Source organism: Miniopterus schreibersii (genome assembly GCF_964146895.1).
Source record: "Miniopterus schreibersii genome assembly, chromosome: 8".
In the NCBI taxonomy this organism is placed as follows: Eukaryota; Metazoa; Chordata; class Mammalia; order Chiroptera; family Miniopteridae; genus Miniopterus; species Miniopterus schreibersii.
This window is the reverse complement of record NC_138109.1, coordinates 580,453-601,229: the sequence shown is the minus strand read 5'-3', so window position 1 is coordinate 601,229 and position 20,777 is coordinate 580,453. Positions and strand designations below refer to the sequence as shown.

Sequence of the window (20,777 nt, the reverse complement as noted above, 5' to 3'; positions counted from 1 at the left end):
CTGTCTGGGCCTCTGCAGAAAAAATGACCACCCTGCCTTCTTTTGACCCCTCACCTGCAGACAGGCAGGCCTGAGGGTGAATCAGTTCACCTGAGGTCACAAGGCTGAGACCCAGCCCCTGTGGTTTCAGTCACTGTGCAACACGGCCTCACAGAACATATGCTCTGTGTCTTGTTCTCCTTGAAAATTTTTTGTTATCAGTTATGTGCTAACGTGTACTAAGCTAAATGGGCTTGTTGAGGACAGGGAGGAAGTTCTTTGGGTTCATTTTAAAAATTTTCTTGGAGTTAACAGAATAGCGATGCATGAAAGGTGTTGGGATTTAATCACTAATGGTTTAGCCCTAAGAAAGGCATTTAGGGCTCATATGAGGCACTGCAGTGCAGATTGGTTAAATCTCTGCGGTGTCAGGTGTGTTTGCTCTGGGTGGCCAGTGTCCCCATCTCCTTTGTAGTGTAGCAGCCACTCAGGTGGCACCACTCACGTGAACTCTCCTGTGTGCTTCCGTTGGGGGTGAGGCTCTAACATCATCCAAACTACCTGGAATGTTACTTAAGTCGGTCGTAAGTTGTTGCGCAAGGTACGGGGCTGGGCATTTGTCACTCTTTGTTTTTGTGCCTTGAGGCCCCACTTCCTCCCTGTCTAAGGCACCACTCCTCTGCCTGCCCATCTGAACAGCTCATTCCTTGAATTGGTTGAAAAAACCCAAGCCCATTCCTGGGCTGCAGAGATGGTCACTGAGTTCTCAGAGGGACATTTGTCAGTGTCTGCAGACATTTGGGGTTGCCACACTTGGGGTGCTACTGGCATCTAGTGGTTAGAGGCCAAGAGTGCTGCCCAGCACCCTGCCATGCACAGGACCGTTCCAGTGAGCAGTGCCTCAGGGAGACCCACGTTGTGTGGGCCTTACCCCACTCCTGAGGTCGAGGGTCATGTGAAGGCAGGCTCCCCTTGGTGTGGAGGAGGTCTGCGTTCAGTCCGTCCCCCGCTGTGGAACTTCTGCCCCATCCCTTCCCCTGGCATTTCCACACTCTCCAAGGGGCGATTCCCACCCACTCCACCGAGATCTCCTCATTTCCTTAGCCTTGTGCTGAGCCGATTAGTTCAACTCCCATAGAAATGAAGTGCTTGACACCACTGAGTAGGAGGCTCAGAAGACTGGGGGTGTGGCTCACACAGGGTGAGAATTGAGTGGGTGGGTCATCTCCCACTCAGATTGTTGCCATGGTCTAATGCCTCCTGCCCCTCAGACCTCTGGAGGCTCACACAGGGAACAGTTCACTCCTCACCAAAGAGCAGGTCCCTCTGGCTGAGGTCATCCTCCCTGCCTGAAGGGGCAGCTCCGGAGGTACCTCTAGGAATGAGGCGATATGGGGTTCCAGCAGTCACTGAGTGGCAGAGAAGGGGCTTCTTGTTTCCCATCTGTCCTACATGAGATTGTCAGGTTGCCGTAATGATGCCCACATCACTTTTATTTTAAAACAAATGTGAATATATTAGGAAGTAGAACACAAAATTCCCATTAGTTTCCCCCTTTACCACTGATCACCTCAGTGTGTACTTTTGAGAGCACAGGCATGTTTTTATAGAACCACAGTTCAGTTATCAAAATCAGTACATTTAACACTGGTGCCGAGCTACTTTCTGTTCCACATCTTGTTGCTTGTCCCTACAGTGTCTTCACAGTGGTGCCTCCTGTCCGGACCCACTTGTTGGACTCAGAGGTTATGTCTGTTCTTTAATTGGAACGGCCGCTCTCACACTTGACATCACGCAGGTGCAGGCAGTTATCTGGGAAATGACCCTCACTTGGGTCTGTCGGGCTTCCTCAGGTTAGAGTCAGGCTTTGTGTTTTGGGCAGAACACCACCGAAATGTGTCCTGGGCCTTCTGTGCACTCCTTCGAGGGTCCAGTCCGAATCCCACAGGCTGCACCTGTCTCCTGTGTCTCCTGTACCAACTCTCCAGTCGCTTTGCTCACGGTGGCCCGTTGGGAGGCTGGCGTCACCTCTGCCCAGCCTGTCCTTGCTGCCTTCCCCACCCGAGGGCCTCAGGTCTCTGAGAGGCACCTGTTGTCAAGGCTGCACGCAGAGTTCGCTTTTCCCGGGAGAGTGCCTGAGTTGGTCTTGGGTTTTGTTCTGGGAACATGAAGTTGAAAAAGTCAGTTCCTATTCCTGGTGAATTTATAGTTTATTGTCCAATTTTCCAGCCCATACCTAAAGCAGGGGAACAGAGAGGTGAGGCTCTGGTGCAGTATGTGGTGAGGCGCTGTCTCCCTGCTCCTCTGTGCCTGGCCTCCTCCATCCCCTTCCGGAGTTCAAGCTCAACGCCGTGATTCCAGTTCTGGCCTCTCTCATGTCTCTAGGATTTGCACAGTGCTGCCAAAAAAAATACCTCCAGTTTCCTTTGCTGAGTTGTTAAGTCCAAACAACTCCGGTATTTATGTCCTAAGAGCTTAGTAGCCATTTGAAAAAATACCCATAAATTGAAGGAAACTTTATTTTATTCTTAAATAAGCCGCTGTTGTTAACTAATGGGCTGTACAGCTCTCAGACTACAGAATCCGACTGGCACCCCACCTTCATTTCCTGCCCATGTTGATTTTCGTAATCAGAGCAACCACTGAAAACCCGGCTTTGTGAGGATGTGATGTCATGGGAAATGGTGTAGCGCCATCTGCTGTTGGAACTGAGAACCATCGAGAGCTTGCTGCTCCCTTGGCGTCTGTCATCTGTCGAGCTTCTCTGTGCTTGTGTCAACTTTAAAATATCTTGTGCCTTGTGAGTTTGCTGCAGTGTTCAGGCATATCACTGTGCAGTGTGGGAGCTGGGGTTTTAATGGCTCAGTCCTGAACTAGTCACTACAGCCTGGTGGGTGTGTGCTCTCACTAGAAAGGGGCTCACCCCTGGAAGCACCTGGGCGAGGACCGAAGGAGGGGTCTTTCCCTTTCCAGAAGTGGAAGTTTGGTCATTTTGGTGCTGTCTGTTGCCAGAGGGGAAATTGGAGGACATGCAGGAAAGACCTATGGATGTCAACTAAAGGGGCCTCACTAGCATTTATAATGTGGCTTCTGTGGAAAAGTGAAATTTATTATCTGAGCAACTCTACTTAAAAATTGACTTTTGGAAGGTAGCCTATGAGTTTTTCTTGACAGTTGTGGCAGATGTACTGAAAACATAAATGATCTGTCAAAATAACAAGTGACTGCCTTTATTAGATGTTCTCTGAGTTTGGCTGTGCCTTTTCTTCTGTTTCTGACACAAGTGGATAAGACGGTGTGGATAAGCCCTGAATACTTTTAAAGGGGAAAAACACCACTAAAAGAGATACTGTAGTTGTCTTGTTATTTTTCAGGGCCATGTGTGTCTGTTGACCATAAGTTTCACTTGATTTACAGTTGACCCTTGAACAACGTGGGGCGTAGGGGTGCCAAACTCCTGCACAGTTGAAAATTTGCATATAACTACAGTTGGTTCTCCACATATGCAGATTCCCAATCGTTGAGTTGACCCTTGAACAGCACGGGTTTGAAGTCTATGGGTCAGTTAGGGAAAATCCACATATAAGTGGACCCACACAGTTAGTTCAAGGGTTAGCCGTATATACAGTATGTGGATTTGTGTATGATACTCTATGACTCATCCTTTTCAGATAGTTACATGGAGCCACAGTGAAGAGATAAATGCTTACGTAACTTAAAGGGAGAGGTTTGTTACTGTATTAAAGATACCATAAATCATTGCTTGGCCTACCCTTCCCTTCTGGAGAGTCTACCCATGTCCCTGTGGCAGGACCCCACCCGTAGCCTCTTCTCCCCTGTCCCACAGCTGATGGGTCACTGGGCCTGAGGACAGCAAGCCAGTGAGCTGGCACAGAGGACTCTTTTCAGAAACAAACAGTTGCAGCTGGCATTGGATGTGGAATTATAGGTGGTTTTGGTTGATTAAGAGAGAGAGTGGTAGGCCCCAGCCAGTTTAGCTCAGTGGTTAGAGCATTGACCCGTGGACTGAAGGGTCCTGGGTTCAGTTCCAAGGGCATGTACCTTGGTTGCAGGCTGATCCCCGGCCCCGGTTGGGGTGGTCAGAAGGCAACCCATCGATTTGTCTCTCTCACATCTGTGTTTCACTCTCTCCCTTCCACTCTCTCTGAAAAGCAATGGGAAAAATATCCTTGGGTGGTGATTAAAAAAAAAGAGGGGGGTGGTAGAAGGAGAGAGGAAGTGCACCCAGGAAAACAGCCAGCCCTGGGTGGGTTCTGGTGCCTGTTCCATTTTTCTTGTTCCCAGTTGCATATCTCCTAGGATCTACTTCCTGTCCTTGGACCTGTCAGATCTCTCTCATTCTAGTCCTGGGACCTGTCATATCTTTCATTCCTGTCCTGGGACCTGTCAGATCTCTTCACTTCCCTGGGTTTTTTTGTCTTCTTGGCAAACAGAAGAAACTTGACTAGACAGGTTAAACTGTTTTAGGGGAAGAGGAGTTGGGGGGAATCAGGAGTCATTTTAATTTTTCATTCTAGAATTAATTATTTCTCAAAAGATGCAGTTGTTAATATCAGTTTTTTTAAAGGTTTTTCATTGCCAAACAGGACTTTGAGACAGATAATTAGACAATGAATTTATCCAGTGAAAATACATGAAATGATTAAAAATCAGAATATGCCATCCATGTCACTTGGCCTTCTTGAATGTTGTTACTGTGTTATTGTTTTCTAGGATAATTCCCTTGGAAGGTTCAACAGTACACGAGCCTCTTTCCTAGTCTCAGAATTAATGCTACTTTGGGCCTTAAAAGAAAAACCACCTATTGTCATAATTTATATTCTTGACCATCCAGCGCACAAGCAAATTGTTAGTTATTACATTAGGTAGGACTGGAGGAGAAAAACCGTCAAGAAGTCAGGGACCTAGTGTGTAACAGGTATGTGGGAGGCCACTTTACTGCAGAGCCTGGGCACTGAGGCAGGATGGGGAATAGGGGTATGGTTTCTGTCCTGAGCTCTGTGACCTGGAGGTCCTCCTGGTCTCCCCGTCAAGGCTCTCACCTCACGCTCTCGGGCTAACAGGTTCACATTATCCAGTTCTATGGAAAGAGAGGTGCCCCTCCCTGTCATGGCCAAGGAGACAAACACCAGGAACTTCCAGAGTGTTCTCTCCTTGCTTGTACTCAACACAGTGACCTAGTGTGTATTATTCCTGCTATTGGGGGGGTGTTTCATTTGCTTTCCAGTCATTCCTAGTCAATAACTTGGGTGGAATTTGGTTGTCAGAGTCTGGTTTTCTCATATGCGGTAAGCATGGCGACTTCCACAACTAATGGTTCTTTGATCAAAGAATTTTATCTTACTAGAGCATTTCTTACTTGAAGATCAATTAGGAAGGAAAGTCTGAGACCAAGAGGAAATGTGTAGGTCCTCCTTAAAACAGATGTTTGCTGTTTTCTTACTGCTGCGGCTTCTTTACTGTGCCCCCCACCCCCACCCCCACTTTTTTTTTTTACCACTGAGCTTTTTTGTCCCAACAAGGTTTCACTTGGGAGAGGTACAGCAGTTGGACCAAACGTCCTGGAATGGAGGAAATAAGTAGTCAACTTCTGTCGTATCCAGAAGTAAAGAGTGGCAGGGTTTATGAGTGCGTGCTTTAAGTGGGTGAGAATTTTAAGTAGGAGGACACGTCAGTTTTGCACCTGCCAGTCCCTCTCCTCGGGACTCTGCTTAGACATCACCACACCTTCTTAGCACCCTTTATAAAAGACCCTTCTCTGCCCAGCCTCACCCACTTTTATTTTCCTGTAACACTGGACTGCATCTGGTGTTTCAAAGTTAAGTGCTTTTGCCTCCTTGACTGGAAAGTAAGCTCCCTGACAGCAGAAGTCATGTCTTGCTGACATCAGAGCCCCTGAGCCAGTGCCTGGCCCATCCTTGAGACTGTGTAAACACTTGTGGAGCCAACAGACGAAGGAAGGCTCACAAATAGGAGCCCAGGCGTTGAGGCCAAAACATTGGCCCTGGTGTAGTACTGTTGCTTCCTGTGGCTCTGTGTGTCCTCCAGCTGCAAGTAAATGTCCTGCTCAGTGCAGCCTGGCCGTCCCTGTACACCTGGGCCGAGCTTTGTTGTGAGGAGCACTGGCCGTTCTCATAGTCTCAGGCCCGCCTCCCTGTTCCCATAGTAAGTCACAGACCTTGTAAGGGAGGCATTGGAGAAACATTTCCAGTTCAGGGTGCCTTCTCTGTTTTCAGTTTTTACAGGAAATATGAGGCTCATGTCTTCAGTTTATACGTTTTGGAAGCATGTCCTTTTTCTTGACTGTGGGAGAGTATTTACGCTTTAAAAATATCTTTAATCACAGCAAAAATGCTTTCGTGTTTCTAGAATTTCTGTCTGCGAGACCAGTGGTAAGGATCTTGGGCCACAACGGGCAGAGAGCACCCAAGTCACCTGGAGAGAGAGAGAGGGAGTGAGACTGTGTGAGAGTGTGTGTGTGTGGGGGTAAGTACAAGTAGGTGTGTGTTTGTCCCTCCTCAGACTTAATCAGAGTCCTGGGAGTGAGGTGGGAAAGGTAGAGGGGCTTTAAACTAGGCCAGGTTGGTTTTTGCTGCAGGATTATTTCAAGACGAGCAGAGGCGTCAGATGTCAGAGCTGTCCTTCAGGAAGATAAGTCGGGTAGTGATGTGTAAGATGGGCGAGAGGGGGAGAGCTGGTGGGGGGAGAAGTTAATAGCGGGCCAGGCAGAGGTGGAGCGCTGGAAGGGAGGGGGGTGGGGGGTGGATAGGATTGAGGGGCAGCGTGGTGTGAAGGGGCTTCTTGAGTCTACTGTTTGAGGAGGATGGTAAAGGGACTGTGAGTGGGTTTGGGGAGGAAGGGCCTGTGAATACAAAGGGGGACTGAGCCTTAGCACGTTGCCGTGTTAGGACTCTAGGAATTGGGGTGCAGTCAGGGAAAGGGGCTAGCGAGGAGATGGGAGAACTACAAAGGAATGGGGTCTCCTGGCCAGTAGGAATGGGTTGAGGAGGAACAAGTGATGAGGTGTGTCAGCTGTGGCTGCGGTGGGTCAAGTCAGGAGGGCTGAGGTTTCGTTGTTGCCGTCCTCCAGGTGGGAGACATCAGGTGTGTCATTGGAGGCAAAGGACTTGAGGGTGGAAGATAGGAACGTGGGAATTTGGGGCCCTCTCAGAGACCCCTGGTGAAGCCCTAGTGAGGAGGTCACGTACGTACTTGCACACACCTCAGGATTGGGGGCGTGGTGCTTGGTGCTGGTGTAGGTATAGTGTGCAGGTGATTGCTTTTTAGAGAATTTTTAATTGATTTTATTGGAGTGACATTGGTTAATGAAGGTACAGGTTTCAGGTGTACAATTTTATATACATCATCTTTATATTGCATTGTGTTCACCACCCAAAGTCAAGTCTCCTTCCATCACCATTTTCCCCCCTTTACCTTCTTCTGCCTCCCCTTCCCCCCTTTCCCTCTGGTAATCACCATACTGTTGTCTATGTCTATGGACAGATAATTTTATTAGACTGACTTGGTTGCAAGAAACAAACCACCTGAAGCTCTAGATTAAGGAAAATACAAGGAGAATTAGTTAGGGCTGGAATGTCAAGGGGCCTGCAAAGTGGCAGGAACCGGGGCGGGCAGTAGGCAGTGTGGGCCTTCGTGCTTCTCTGATGCTTGTCTTTCTGCTGCCCGTCCAGTTACAAAGGGTGGCCAGCCACAGCCTTTAAACTCATGTCTCCCTTCCCGACGTGCAGAGCCTGTGCCGATCATGGTCTCAGTTTCCTTGTTACTGGGGATTGAGTGTGTGTGGTCTGACTTGAAAGCTGGGTACCCGCCCCTCGTCTGTCTGGTCAGCTGCCATGGGAGAGTGATGGGGAGGCAGAGTGTTGTTTTGTGAACATGCTGCCTGGGCCATGGGCCGTCCCAGGATGGGCTTCGAAGAAGGATCGTGGGGACAGCTCTTAGGAAGGCTGCTCTAGAAGCTGAATAGATCCCCCCCATTCCCCCTACCTCCCACCAAAAAAAGTGCATGAAGCAGCGATGCAGAGAAGGCACAGTCCTTGCAGCCTAGAAGATAGAAAAATGGAAATGGATCAGAGAACAGGAGGGAGCGCAGTTAGCTGGGGAGGGCGGTTGGGACAGTGCAGGGAAGACATGGCTTTAAGCCCTCTTTGAGGTTGAGAGGTATTTCCTGGTAGAGGGAGAGAGGGCAGAGAACATTTGAGCAGAGGGAAAGAAGTGTAGCCAAAGGGACAAATCTTACTTTTTGGAACTGATTTTTTTTCTTTTTAAAAAATTTACAGTAAGTGTAGTGTCAGTGCATACCCCGAGCTCAACTCTGACTGCTGGGTGTAATCTAACTCACCCCTTACTCTTTGCACAACTCTGAGCTAGTTACCAGCCTTTCTTTGCCTCAGGTGCTTTCTGTAATTTTACAGAATTAAAATTACCAGGAGTGGTAACAGTGCACATGTGATTGGGTTTCTGAGGGATTAAGTAGGTGGTGGGTATAAAGCACTTAGCAATGTAACACCTGGCGTGTACATAGTAGGTACTTGGTAAGTTTTATTGCTGATTAAAAATAATTTGTGCTATATCTTTTTTCCAGCTATACTTTTATTGTTTGTTCAAAATATTACAGATGGCCCCTTTTTCCCCCATTGACCCCTTCCACTTGCACCCACTCCCCTCCCCAGGCCTTCCCCACACTATTGTCTGTGTCCATGGGTTATGCATATAAGCATATAAGTTCTTTGGTTAACCTCTCCCCACTCCCCTTCCCTCTGAGATTCGCCAGTCTGATCCATGCTTCCAGTTACTGAATCTCTTTTGTTCATCAGTTTATTAAGTTTCCAGCTATACTTTTAAAGTCTAGTTTGGTGGCATAGAGTGTATCAGCTTAGTTATCCCTCATAGAACGGCTGTGCCGTCAGGGCTACAGTAAGTTGTGGGAACTGGTGAATAACAGGCGAATGCTTAGAGCAGCACCTTCAGCCTTTCTCATCTCATGGCAACTAATTGCTGAAATTCTGAAGCATGCCAAAAAATATATTTTTTCCAATCTAACCAAAAAATAGGTATAATTTTGATTTGTTACCCCCCCCCCCCAAAAAAAAGTAATTACCTACCCTTTCTACTCCAAAGTGACTTTTAAGCAAATCAGGTGCCTGTATTTGCCATAAGGATTTTTGGTACTAAGAATTAACCAATCATATGCAACCTTGTTATGCTATGTGACCAATAAGATGCAACTAATGGGACGTATGTATTTATGGTTCAGGATGGGGCATGCACACCAAATGGCTACTGTCCTGCTGGCTGTTGTCATTTCTTTTATTAGACAAAAGGGTCTTTTATTAGGAAAAAGGGTCAGTGGCCCTGACTAAATAGATATTGCATGTTTTTAAAATTATTGTGGCACTCCAGGTGAAAATCACTGGCTTAGAGCTGAGCACTGGCTTAGAGCTTGCCTGAACACAGCCGAGGGCTGAGGCTGACCTTTCTGGTATGATTTCTGTTGGATCGTTGGTGCTGCATCAGAGCACAGCCACCAGCTTGGAGTTGGAATGAGGAGCCCCACGTAAGGACTGGGAAAGGTCAGAGGAGGAAGCCATGTCTCCTGAGTCCTGGATGTGGTGTCTTCCTCATTTGCCCCCTTTTGGGGGAAAATATCCTCTGGTAGCTTCCCGTACTTTATGCCTTCTTTCTGACCTTAGACTTGACAGTCTTGAGTATGGAATTCCATTTTGGAATTTGTTCAGCCTGGTGCTGTGTTGGGAAGTCTCCTGCCATTCTTGGTCCTTGTATAGCACCAGTTTCTTCCACCTGGGGACCTCTGGGGTCTTACTTGCCAGCCTCTCTGTGGGTTATGCGGGGCCCTTGGTGCATGTTCCCAGTCAGGAAGCTGAGGTGGTTCTAGAGGGAATTGTGGACGCTGTAAGGAGGAGCTGTGTTGAATGTGACATGCTCACCCCTTGCTGTCCTCATATGTTTCCCTGTCGATGCATTTCCCTGGCTGAGTTTCCTTAGTTCTCCCAGAAACACATCGGGTGCTCAGTCATCACATTTGTGCTTGATGGCAAAGTTACTTTTTTATTTTATTTTTATTGATTTCTAGAGAGAGAGGAAGGGAGAAGGAGGGAGGGAGAGAGAGAGAAACATCTACCTGATACTCCTCACTGGGGATCAAGCCCACAGCCTGGGCATGTGCCCTGACCAGGAATCGAACCAGCGACCTGCCGGTGCCCAGGACAGCGCCCAGCCAGCAGGGCTGCTCCAGCAGGGCCAGAGCTACTTTTCATGGCAGGATTTGAGCTGCTCACCTGGGCAAAACCTGCACTGGAAGAATGTTGGAGAGGCCCTTTCGGGGCACATTGTGTAATGGCATTTTTCTGCAAAATAGAAAAAATTTCTAAGATTGCTTTTCTCTAAAAGATTCCCTGCATCTATATGTAAACCACAGTGAAGTCTTTAAAAATATTTAACAAACACAGCAAAGTACAGAATCTTAAAAAAACAACTGAACACGTTTTGAAATTATTAGTCAGCAGTGAGGGTTAGCCAGACTGATTTTTGTTGGAATGTGTCCCTCGTGTGACCGGCGCACATGCCTGTGGAGCTGGGCTCGTCCTGCCTGGAGAGAGGCAGTGTGGACACCACGCTCTCAGTGCCTCTCTCGGGAAGCTGGACTCCTGCAGACAGTGTCCTCTGTTACCCCCAGGGCCATGCCTGACAACTGGCTTCCCAGGGACTTTCTGAAGCTGTGGGGCAACTGTCCTCGCCCGCAGAGAGGGCACAGAGACCTGTGTGCAGGGCACAGCACAGAACTCTCACGAGTGCAGAATCCTTTACGTGTCTGTCTACGCCCATCGGACAGACACCTTCTGCCAGAGTAAAGTGGAGCTGTTTTCATCCTCACATGAATGTGAGTTTTGAGCAGAAGCGCAATGGTTTGCTTTTTTGCCTGAAGTCCATTTCTTCTTAGGCCAGCAATTTTAAGAAAAATATTCTGGCCTCGTAAAAGTTAAGGCAGCTTCTCTTTGGAGAATGTGGAGCCAGACACCACTCAGCTAAAGACCAGATGGACTGAGCCCTCCGCACCAGTGTCTGGGCACAGGTGCTGTGCCTCCAGTGTCTGTCACTCTGCTCTGGACTCCACAGAAAATTGTGAGAGATACAGAAAGTGCTCCACTGTTAAGAGGCACAGAAATGGACGGAGCAGCCGGGGAGGTGTCCAGATGCCAGAGCTGCTTGATGGCGGTGCAGTGACCGTGATTGCCGTGGGCTTCAGTTCTAAATCTTAACAGTATGCTAGCCAGGAAATCCCCACGTATTTAGAAATTAAACAAGTCAAAGATGACATCAGAAGGGAAATTTGAAAATATTTTAGTTTGAATGAAAGAGAAAACAAATAAAACATAACGTTTGTGGGACATAGCAGTACTTACAGGGAAGTTCATAGCATGAAACACTCACTACAGAAGACCAAAGGTCGGTCTCACCACTCTAAGCTTCTGCCTTTAGGACCTGGGGGAGGAGCCCGCTGAATTCAGAGCAGGCTGAGGAAGGAAATAAGGAGCAGGCTCCTGAGGTTGAAGACAGTCACAGCAGAGAGACTCCCAGCAATGGAAGTGGGTCCTTTGAGACGATCAGGCCAACACCTGAACCTAAGGAGAACACTCGTACAGTGAGCACTGTTACAGGGAGGCGAACCACGTAAATGTGGAGATTAAAAATGAATAGCAACTCATTTATTTTAAAGGGTTGCTCTTAAAACCAAAATGCATTGAGGCGCCCGGCCGGCGTGGCTCTGCGATTGAGCATCGACCTAGGATCCAGTAGATTTCAGTTCGATTCCCCGTCAGGGCACGTGCCCCGGTTGCAGGCTTGATCCCCAGTAGGGGGCGTGCAGGAGGCAGCCGATCAGTGACTCCCATTGATGTTTTTCTCTCTTCCTTCCTCTCTCTGAAATAAAGACGTTTTTTGTTTTTTAATATATCTTTATTGATTTCAGAGAGAGGAAAGGAGAGGGAGAGAGAGAGAGAAACATCAATGATGAGAGAGTCATTGATCGGCTGGCTGCCTCCTGTACTCCCCTGACTGGGGATTGAACCTGCAACCCAGGCATGTGCCCTGACTGGGAATCGAACTGCGATCTCCTGGATCCTAGGTCGACGCTCAACCGCTGAGCCACGCCCGGCTGGGCAAAGATGTATTTTTTTAAAAAAATACGTTGAGGTGGTGTTAGCCGTGGGCATGTTATTGTGCCATGTGTACTGGCTGAAGAGGCCTCTCCTGACTGTGTGGTCAGTGGGAAGTCAAGACAGCTACAGACACGGGTTTCAAACCTCTGACCCTAACTTCATGTCATCCCACCTTTTGTTCAATAGCTTCAGAGGTATGTTTTTAAAAATTTATTTTGCCCTTTATTGATGTTATTATTTCCTTCCTCCCAACTTTTAATTTTGAATAATTTGAAGCTATAGAAACTTGAAACAGTGGGTCAGTGAACAGTACCTTCACCAGATTTCATCACTTGCCGCCTTTCAGGGCCACAGTTCCTGTGTCTCCCTCTGCTGTCTGGGGAACTGTTTCATTGATGTTTCCAGAACACGGATACTCTGTGACATTTCCACAGTTGTACCTCTGCACCCAGAGCTGTGACACCAGCAATGCCTAATCCACACTATGATATTTCTTCCATTTTCCCCAAAGTGTCTTCATGCCCTTTTTTCAGATTCAGGATTGAGCCAAGTTCCTGTGCGTCCTGGCTGAGAGGCTGAGGTGGTTTGGGCTCCCCCCACCCCATGACCCATGGTAGGAGCAGGAGGGTAGGACCTGCTCCAGGCCGGGGCATCAGCTCACTGCTCCTTCCAAAGACCAGGGCACTAATTTTGTTTCCTGTCTGGAGCCATAAGGCAATTTCAGCATTTGAATTAGCAAACTAGGATGCATTTTTCTTACTATTTTTCTTCTACCCGCCTTCTCATGTGGAAAATCTGAAGGATTTGTATTTGGAGGTTGGGATCGTTGTGACAGACACCTAAAATGAGTATCTCTCACCTAGGCAGGCCCCCAGGGACATCCAGTGGTGTCTAGAGACATTTTTGGTTGGCACAGAGGGGGAAGCAGGTGCTACTGAGGATCCCACAAGGACAGGGCAGCCCCACCACAGGACAGTTCAGGCTGGCTGACTGCGGAGCTGAGGGTGAGACCACTCAATGAAGACTTGGATGTGCACTGCAGAGGGCTCCCTCAGAGTGCTCGGGGGGTGAGCCCTTAAAATTTCTGGGGCCTCCAGCCTCTGCTTTCACACTGCTGGTTGGTTTGTTTTTTTTAACCGTCTTTATTGGCACTTTCCTGTTTCTTCCTCTTTTGACATAAAATGTACATAACAGCACTAACCATTTTAAACTGGACAGTTCAGTGGCACATCCACAGTGCTGTGCAGCCACCATCTCCACCTAGTTCCAGAGTGTTTCCATCACCCCAGGAGGCTCCCCGTACCCACTGAGCTATTCTTCATCTCACATGTGCACAGAGCCCCTGACAACCACTGCACCTGTCTGTAGAGTTGCCCGTCCTGGGTATTTCATGTAGGTGCAGCCATATAACACGTGACCGGCTTTTCCATGTACCATCATGTTTTCAGGGATCACCCATGTGGGGGCGTGTCCGTGCTTGACTCCGCTTTGTGACTGCATGCTATTCCATCTTGGGGGTTCCACAAGCATCAGGTACCTGTTCTCAGTCCCTTTTGGGCATGTGCCTAGGAGTGGGATGGTGGGGTCATGGAATTCTGCTTTAACATCTTGAGGAACCACCTACCTGTTTTCCTCCCACACACACATTCACTGCCAAAAAAAACCCAGTAATGCAAGCAGCATAATTCGAAAATAAAACTATTTTGTTAAATAAAGACAGAGTTCACAGTTCACTGGGGGACATTGCAGTGTCTGATACCTCTCCTGGCCCCTGACCAGATGTGTGCACGTGGGTTTGTAGACTTACAAAACATAGAGTTAATCCACAGGTGTGGGGTAGCCTGAAACACCCAGAAGTGGTCTTTTCCCGCAGTGTAATTTGAAGAGGTTATGGAACATGTTCAAATGTGTGGAGATGTGGTTTCTCGGGGGGAACAAGCAGGTTTCCAGCAGGGATCTAGGATTCACATTCTTCCATCCTGGCCGCGGGGTGTCTGCTGGTCCCCTAGACTCCGTCCTAGACCCAGGCCGGGCTGGGGGGCTTTTCAGCAGCAGGGGGCACTGGAAGTGTTTCCAAGTGGATTTCCTGCCTTAGGCAGCATTTGGCCAGTGGGTTCAGATGCGATCCTCTGCCTGTGGACAGGAGTCTGGGTGAGATGACTCGGGAGCTTCTTGAATTGCAGTGACGCTTCTCTGTTGTTAACTGATTTTTCTAGCTGCAGGATTCTCGACACCTTTCCCCACCCGCGGTTTTCAGTCTAGCTTGGTATTTTCCCTGTGGCATTTCTAAGGATTTAAAAAAGATAAATTGAGATTAGATTTCTTTTTCCCCCACACTGAAGAACTAAATATTGAATTAATACTAAGTACGAAGGAGACTGATTTGGGCGAGAAGGGGGTGGTCTACACGGACACTTGCTCCTCTCCCTGAGTGCAGTGCTGGGCTAACACAGCCTCTCTCTGTCTGTTGCAGACAATTGTACATGAATCGGAGACCAGACCAAAAGTACTCCTGAATTAAGGTAATTTTGAAAAGATTAATTTGTATCACTTTTTAAAGTACAATATTTGAAATTCTTCAGGTTGTTTTTTTTTCCCCTTGTTTTTTTTTTTTTAAATAACCTGGTTCTGCCCATCTCTCTTTTTAAGCCCAGAGTTGGTTTTCAGACCAGTTGATCCTGAGGAGGGTGTTTTCTTCAAAGGCTCCATCCAGGTTCCATCCAGTGCTCAGCAGGGAGGGTTAGGGTCCCAGAGCTTGTGGCTCACACTCTAGATGAGAGCGGTATTTCTCCAGCTTCTCATGAGGAAGCAAGAGGGCCCTTTCCCAGGTCATATCTTAGCTGGACTACCAGCAGGTGACAGAGAGAGAGGTAAGGCCCCACAATTCAGAAAACATCCCACGTTTCTAGAAGGGGGAGCGAAAGCGAACGGGTCAGTGGTGGGGGTGGTGAGTCTGGTGAGGGGTTATTATTTCACTCTTTGTAAATTGAAATAATTTTAAGTTAAAAAGCAAAACTAAATTGAATGAATTAGGTGCTTGGACAATTGGGTACTGTATGCAGAAGCTGACTTTGATGCACAAAAATGAACTCAAAGTGCATCAGAGACCTGAATGTAAACCTTATACAAGAGAATGTGTAAAAGAAACCATGGGAACTATCAAGGCTTCATCAGGCAAACATCACTCTGTCACGACGTCAGAGACACAGTCCGTCCATACGAGGCTGTTTGTGGATAGAACGTCACCAACGCCAAACACTGCTCCTCATGGCCTGTGACAAGAATGAAAAGCCACAGCCTAGTAGGGAGGCTGAGCGGGTCACCTGTCTTCGAGGTGACTTGTATCCAGAGTGAGCAAAGCACTCAGAATTCACTGTCAGGAAACAAACCATCCAGTAAAGAAGCAGTGACTGAGCAGGCTCTTGAGCAGAGCGAGCGCCTAGGCCTGTAGAAAAGAAGGCTGTTTGCTATGAGGACTAGTTACGGTTTACTTTAGCTCATGGACTGTTCTGGCCTCTACTACTTCTGATCTGCTAGAGGCTGACGCAGTGGCCCAGTGCCATCCACACCTAATGCCAGTCCTTACCGCTTCTGCAACATGGACATTAAGCCTCCAAGGTTAGCCTTTCATCTGTTCAGACAAACTTGGGAGGTACCGTAGTTGTATCTTCAAACAGCTGGCTAACTCGGCAGGGTGATGTCATCACAGGTAAATGTCACCATGTGACATGGCCTCTCATGGTGTGCCTGTGCACCCACACTTTCAAAACCAGGAGATTTAATATGTGCTTATAATGTAGCCAAGCAATGCCAAGAAATAGTGATTTTTTTTAAAAAAAATGTATTGAGAATGGTCAAATATAGGTAAAAGCAATATTATGTAATCACCCAGCTCCAGCATTTACAGAGTTCTGCCAGTTTTAGTTTCTTTCCTCCTTTCTTCCTCCTGTCTTGGAGTGTCGAGCACATCCCACAGGAAGGCCTTAGTCTCGGGTGTCTCCAGACAGAAGAGCAGCACCTCCTCCATGCTGCCAGAACCCAGACCACGTGCAGATCTCCCTGCTTTTCTCTAAAAAGTCTGTACGCCTGGGTTTTGAGTCAAGATCCTAAATCATGTATGCTTCACAACAATTTTAATGGAAAGTTGTATACGCTTCACAACTATTTTAATACAAAAGTTAACAACAAGTGTCAGGTGCTCCACCACCAGACTAAAGCAGTTACCCTTCACCACCAGTCTGTTTTAAAAATTAACCTCTTTAATCTCTTTACTTTTATTGATTTGAGAGAAAGAGAGACATGGATCTGTTGTTCCACTTATTGATGCATCATTGGTTGATTGTTGTATGTGCCCTGACTGGGGATTGAACCCGTAACCTTGGTGTATTGGTGTGATGCTTCAACCAACTGAGCTACTCAGCCAGGGCTACCAGTCTTCTTTTGCATATGCCCTTGCCCGTTACCCTCTTCTTGGTTGTTTTCAAGTGAATTCTGACCTGTCATTTTATTAAACATGTCATCATGGACCTTTGAAGGCCAGGAGAGGCTGTGGGTCATTCATGCTGGACCGAGTGTCCGTCTGCACTGCATGTTTTCCTGCACCCTTCAGGCAGGAACACCCTTCAGGCAGGAACACCTGAACAGATGGCGATGTCTCTGTCCTCTGCCCCGTGTCGCTCACGGTATTGCTAGAACCCTGTGTAATAGGAGTGGGACTGGGCTGCCTACTGCCCTTTGGATTTTCACTCTTAATTTTGGAGATTAACTTGGATCTGGAAATGAAAGAAAAACAGAAAAGCGGATGAAATTGATTTCAGTTCCTCCTGCCAGCTCCTGTACTCCTGTATCAAAATGCAGCTTTGTCTTGGAGGTGAGGTGCCGTCCTTGTGTGGCCGAGCAAGTCAGAGACTCCTGCCCATGTGATGGGAGGCTCCGTGGGCTGGCTCTGGCTTTAGAAGTTTCAGATTCAGTGTAGTAGCAGAGCCACGGCAGCCAGGTATCCCCAGTCTGCCCTCCTGTGAACACCATGTGTGCGCACTGCCCAGTAGAGAGGTGCCCTTTACTGTCTGATTGCAGCAGGACTGATGACGCACTTTCCAGTTGCCTTGTTTAATTTTCCTCTCCGCCTGTGATGGAGAGAACACCTTCTGATGTCGCAACCAACACCAGAGCAAAGCGATTGGTGCTAGTCGCATTCCTCGTGTGGCAGAACCAGGAGTGGGCATTGGTTTTTGATACGCTAACAAAGTTGCAGCCTGAGTGTCACTGGTAGTGAGTGTACAATACCTACGGGGTGCTGGGCTGGGGTCGCCACTGACATGTGCTTCCTGGATCTGCAGTCTTGATGAGACAGATTGTGCTACATCATCACAAGGTGATGATGGGGAGCCGCCCGAGCACATTGCTGCTCATGGGGAGTACTTGAATAAAAGTGATGCTAACAGTGACCTACAGAAATGTTGCATGTAATCTAGTGTAGGGGCAGACCGCTTTGGCTTGCTTTCTGTTACTTAAAATCTACACAGAATATTTCTAAAACAAGTTCTGAACCAGAGCCGGTGGCAGATGTGGGTTGTGAGGAGAAGAGGGGGCCTCTCAGCAGGTCTGTCTTAGTGGATTAGACCATCAGTGCGCTGAATCAGCTCACCGGAGCTTAACAGTGACTTTGACCAGGAGGGGAGAAGGCTCCCAGGCCTTGGGGACCTGATGGTAGGGTTTCCAGAAGGCTTTGGGGGACTGAGGATAGTGAAGAGAAAAGCAAAAGCGAGCCAATGTAAGTAAGACTTCTGAACGTGCCTAATGGTTCTGCATAAGCTGCCCTGCCTGCCGATGTTGGAAACCAAGAGAAAGACATGACCACTGACTCTCATGAAAATGATATTAATCTTTTAAAAATTTTAAAACAAAGTATAGTTTGTTCTTTTAAAATAGCTACAGTTATTGCAAATTGGTTTCCATTTAATGAGTGATGAGCATTTCTCTGGGTGTCTGTCTGCATGTTGTTCTCAGGGATCTGTGGGAGCTCACCTGGTGCAGTGTGAGCACTGGTTGCAGAAAGGGTTGCGATCCAGAGGCAGTGCCAGTCATCGGTGCTATTCACCGATGGGAGAGACAGACACAGGCCTGGTTTGTCCTCTGCTTAGGGCTGAAGATTTAGGTCAGCAGGTCCAGCATCGCTGCTGCTGAAATTGAGTGAAGTGACTGAGTTAAAGGGAGCTTCTCAACATAGAGATACTCGGCTTTCAGTAAATTCATTCCTCTGCCTTTACTGTCCGCAGGCGGGGTTATCCTGTATGCCATTGTCAGTGGGTGCGGACAGGCATGTCTAATTAAGGGAGACACTTCATTAAGATCTTGGGAGTTATCCCACCTAATGTTACCTGAAGACCCCAGCATCTCGGGAAGTACTTCCTTTTCCTTAGATCCTAAGGAGTTTGTTGTTTTTAGTCCTCAATTTAAAAATTACCTTAGCCTTTTAGTGTTTAACTTAGGATCAGAAGTTGTTTGTTGACCACAACCACCCGTGGAAGTCCGTGTGCCTCGTAGCAACCTGAGCGTTACTTTCCTCCAGGTCGACTGGAAGGGTTGGGTGCGGAGCTTCCTTATAAGACTGAGGACAGCTATCTGACTTGGGATGGGGGGCTGGAATGAAAGTGCCCGCTGTGCAGGGCTGTCTGCAAGAACCTGGTCCCGTTCGCCAGCACCTGAGTGCTGGGAGGTTCCGGGCTGGAGGGGGTGCAGGTGTCCCTGAGCCCAAGGACCTTGTGGCCTTTTGTTTTGAAATCACTTCCTATTCTCTTGGCGTGGTTATTATTTCATACATTGAAGTTCACAAGTTGCTCCTTAGAGTGTATTGGTGCAAATGGGAGGGAGTTCACCAGCATATCAATGGGCACGTCTGTGGCGCGGCTCCCACAGCAGATGGCTCTGCTCAGGGCCAGGCCACAGGTAGTCTGCATCAGCCAAGCCCCCCACCCCCCGCAGCATAGCCTTTTGAAGCAGCTGTTTTGATAAGAAACATTTCTAAGACTGTATCAGCGTGGGTGCCATCCCAGAGAACTGTGCTGCCAGCCCTGCCCTTTGTTGCCCTGCTCCTGGGCCCGTCCCGCCAGGCCTTTGCACCAGGGCTGCGGGTGCTGGGCCTGATGGGCCTGAGCTGTAGGCCTGCCATGTTGGTTCTGCCTGCTGGGATCCCAGGTCCATGTTGGTGGGAGAGCACGTGGCCCCTGAACCGGAGGCTTGTTGGGCACCATATTATCCTTAAGAATTGCCATGTGAGCATGCTGACATCTGGTGGCCATGGATTCAAGGTCACTGATGTGGCTTCAAGGTACTGGGTCGTCAGACCACCACTGTACCTGCTTCCTGACCTGGGTTTTCATGTGAGCTGTTCTGATGTCCGTTTCAGCTCCTTGGGTTCTCTGGTTACACCCAGGTCCTTGAAAAATGCTACATGACAGATTTTTCCTTTTTTAACTGACCACCATCTTTTGAGTAGTAATTTCTTAGACATTGTCATTGTACAATGCTAGTGAATGATATAAACTGTATTTTACTAACCCAGGCCTTTGTGGGCATTTTATAAGTTCTGATTTATAATGAAACCATAAGTCTCAAAATTTCAGTTTCCTTTTCTCGCCTGCTTCATTAATTACTCAGCCATTGTTTATTAACTTTTTTAAAATCAGGTTTTTTTTAATCCTTACCTGAGGAAGATATTTTTTTACTGATTTTAGAGAGAGATGAAGGAGAGAGAGAGAACCGTCTGAGTGAGAGAGACACATTGATCTGTTGCCACCCACACGTGTTCTAACTGGGCATCGAACCCGCAGCCTTTGGGTGTAAAGGGTGACACTCCAGCTGAGCCACCTGCTGGGCTGTTGACTGACTCTCTGTGCTGTTTCATTTCAGATCTGCTTCTCTGAGGTGGCGTTGCAGAGCACCCCGGTCAGAAGATGAGTGAGCTTGACCAGCTGCGGCAGGAGGCCGAGCAGCTGAAAAACCAGATCCGAGTACGTAGCTGCCCATGCGTTCAGCTTTGCTAATCATGTGCATTGAGGTCCAATGTTGCTGATTGAGGAGAGATGGGTTATAGGGTGATTTCAGTGTCTTGGACTGAGGTCAGATCTTAGCCCTGGAGTCACTAATTACAGACCCCGTTATTTGGCCTAGTTCATTATTTTCAGGATTTTTTCTAGTGTATCATTATTTGCATATATAAAAATGTTTCTGTGTGATTTAAAAGTATTTTTCTGTACATTTTTTCTTAACCTTGGAATTAGCTTTGCGACATTCTTTTGGTCCCCGCATAGAGTGTGGTGTCTGCCTCCGTCCCCTGTGACTGTTGAGGGCAGGCGACTTGTTTAAAAATAGGAGTATTAACAACAATAAAAGGTATTTTAGGTGTGCCTGACTTGTTCCTAATTCTGAAAAACAGTGTTCCTCAGGGAGGTCACTGGAGTCGACACTTTTATAGGCCGTTAGAGCAGATACATCTGACTGACGATAAAGCAACCAAGTGCAGTTCTCAGAGTCATGAGTCGCCCAGTGCTGCCTGGTGCTCGGTGCCAGGGCAGAGCC

General features: G+C 47.9%; 1 protein-coding gene across 3 annotated transcripts in view; it reads left to right on the top strand.

The window, feature by feature from the left end:
• Nucleotides 1-20,777, top strand: part of GNB1 (G protein subunit beta 1) — a 59,353-nt gene that overhangs the window by 18,815 nt on the left and 19,761 nt on the right. For 2 of the 3 annotated variants that reach the window (XM_081146051.1, XM_081146052.1), the window contains exons 2-3: nucleotides 14,671-14,719; nucleotides 20,109-20,209. In XM_081146051.1, coding sequence (XP_081002177.1) covers nucleotides 20,153-20,209 — 57 coding nt within the window. In that variant the 5' untranslated portion in view covers nucleotides 14,671-14,719; nucleotides 20,109-20,152. The remainder of the gene's footprint in view (nucleotides 1-14,670; nucleotides 14,720-20,108; nucleotides 20,210-20,777) is intronic. The other variant, XM_081146053.1, reaches the window with a different exon arrangement.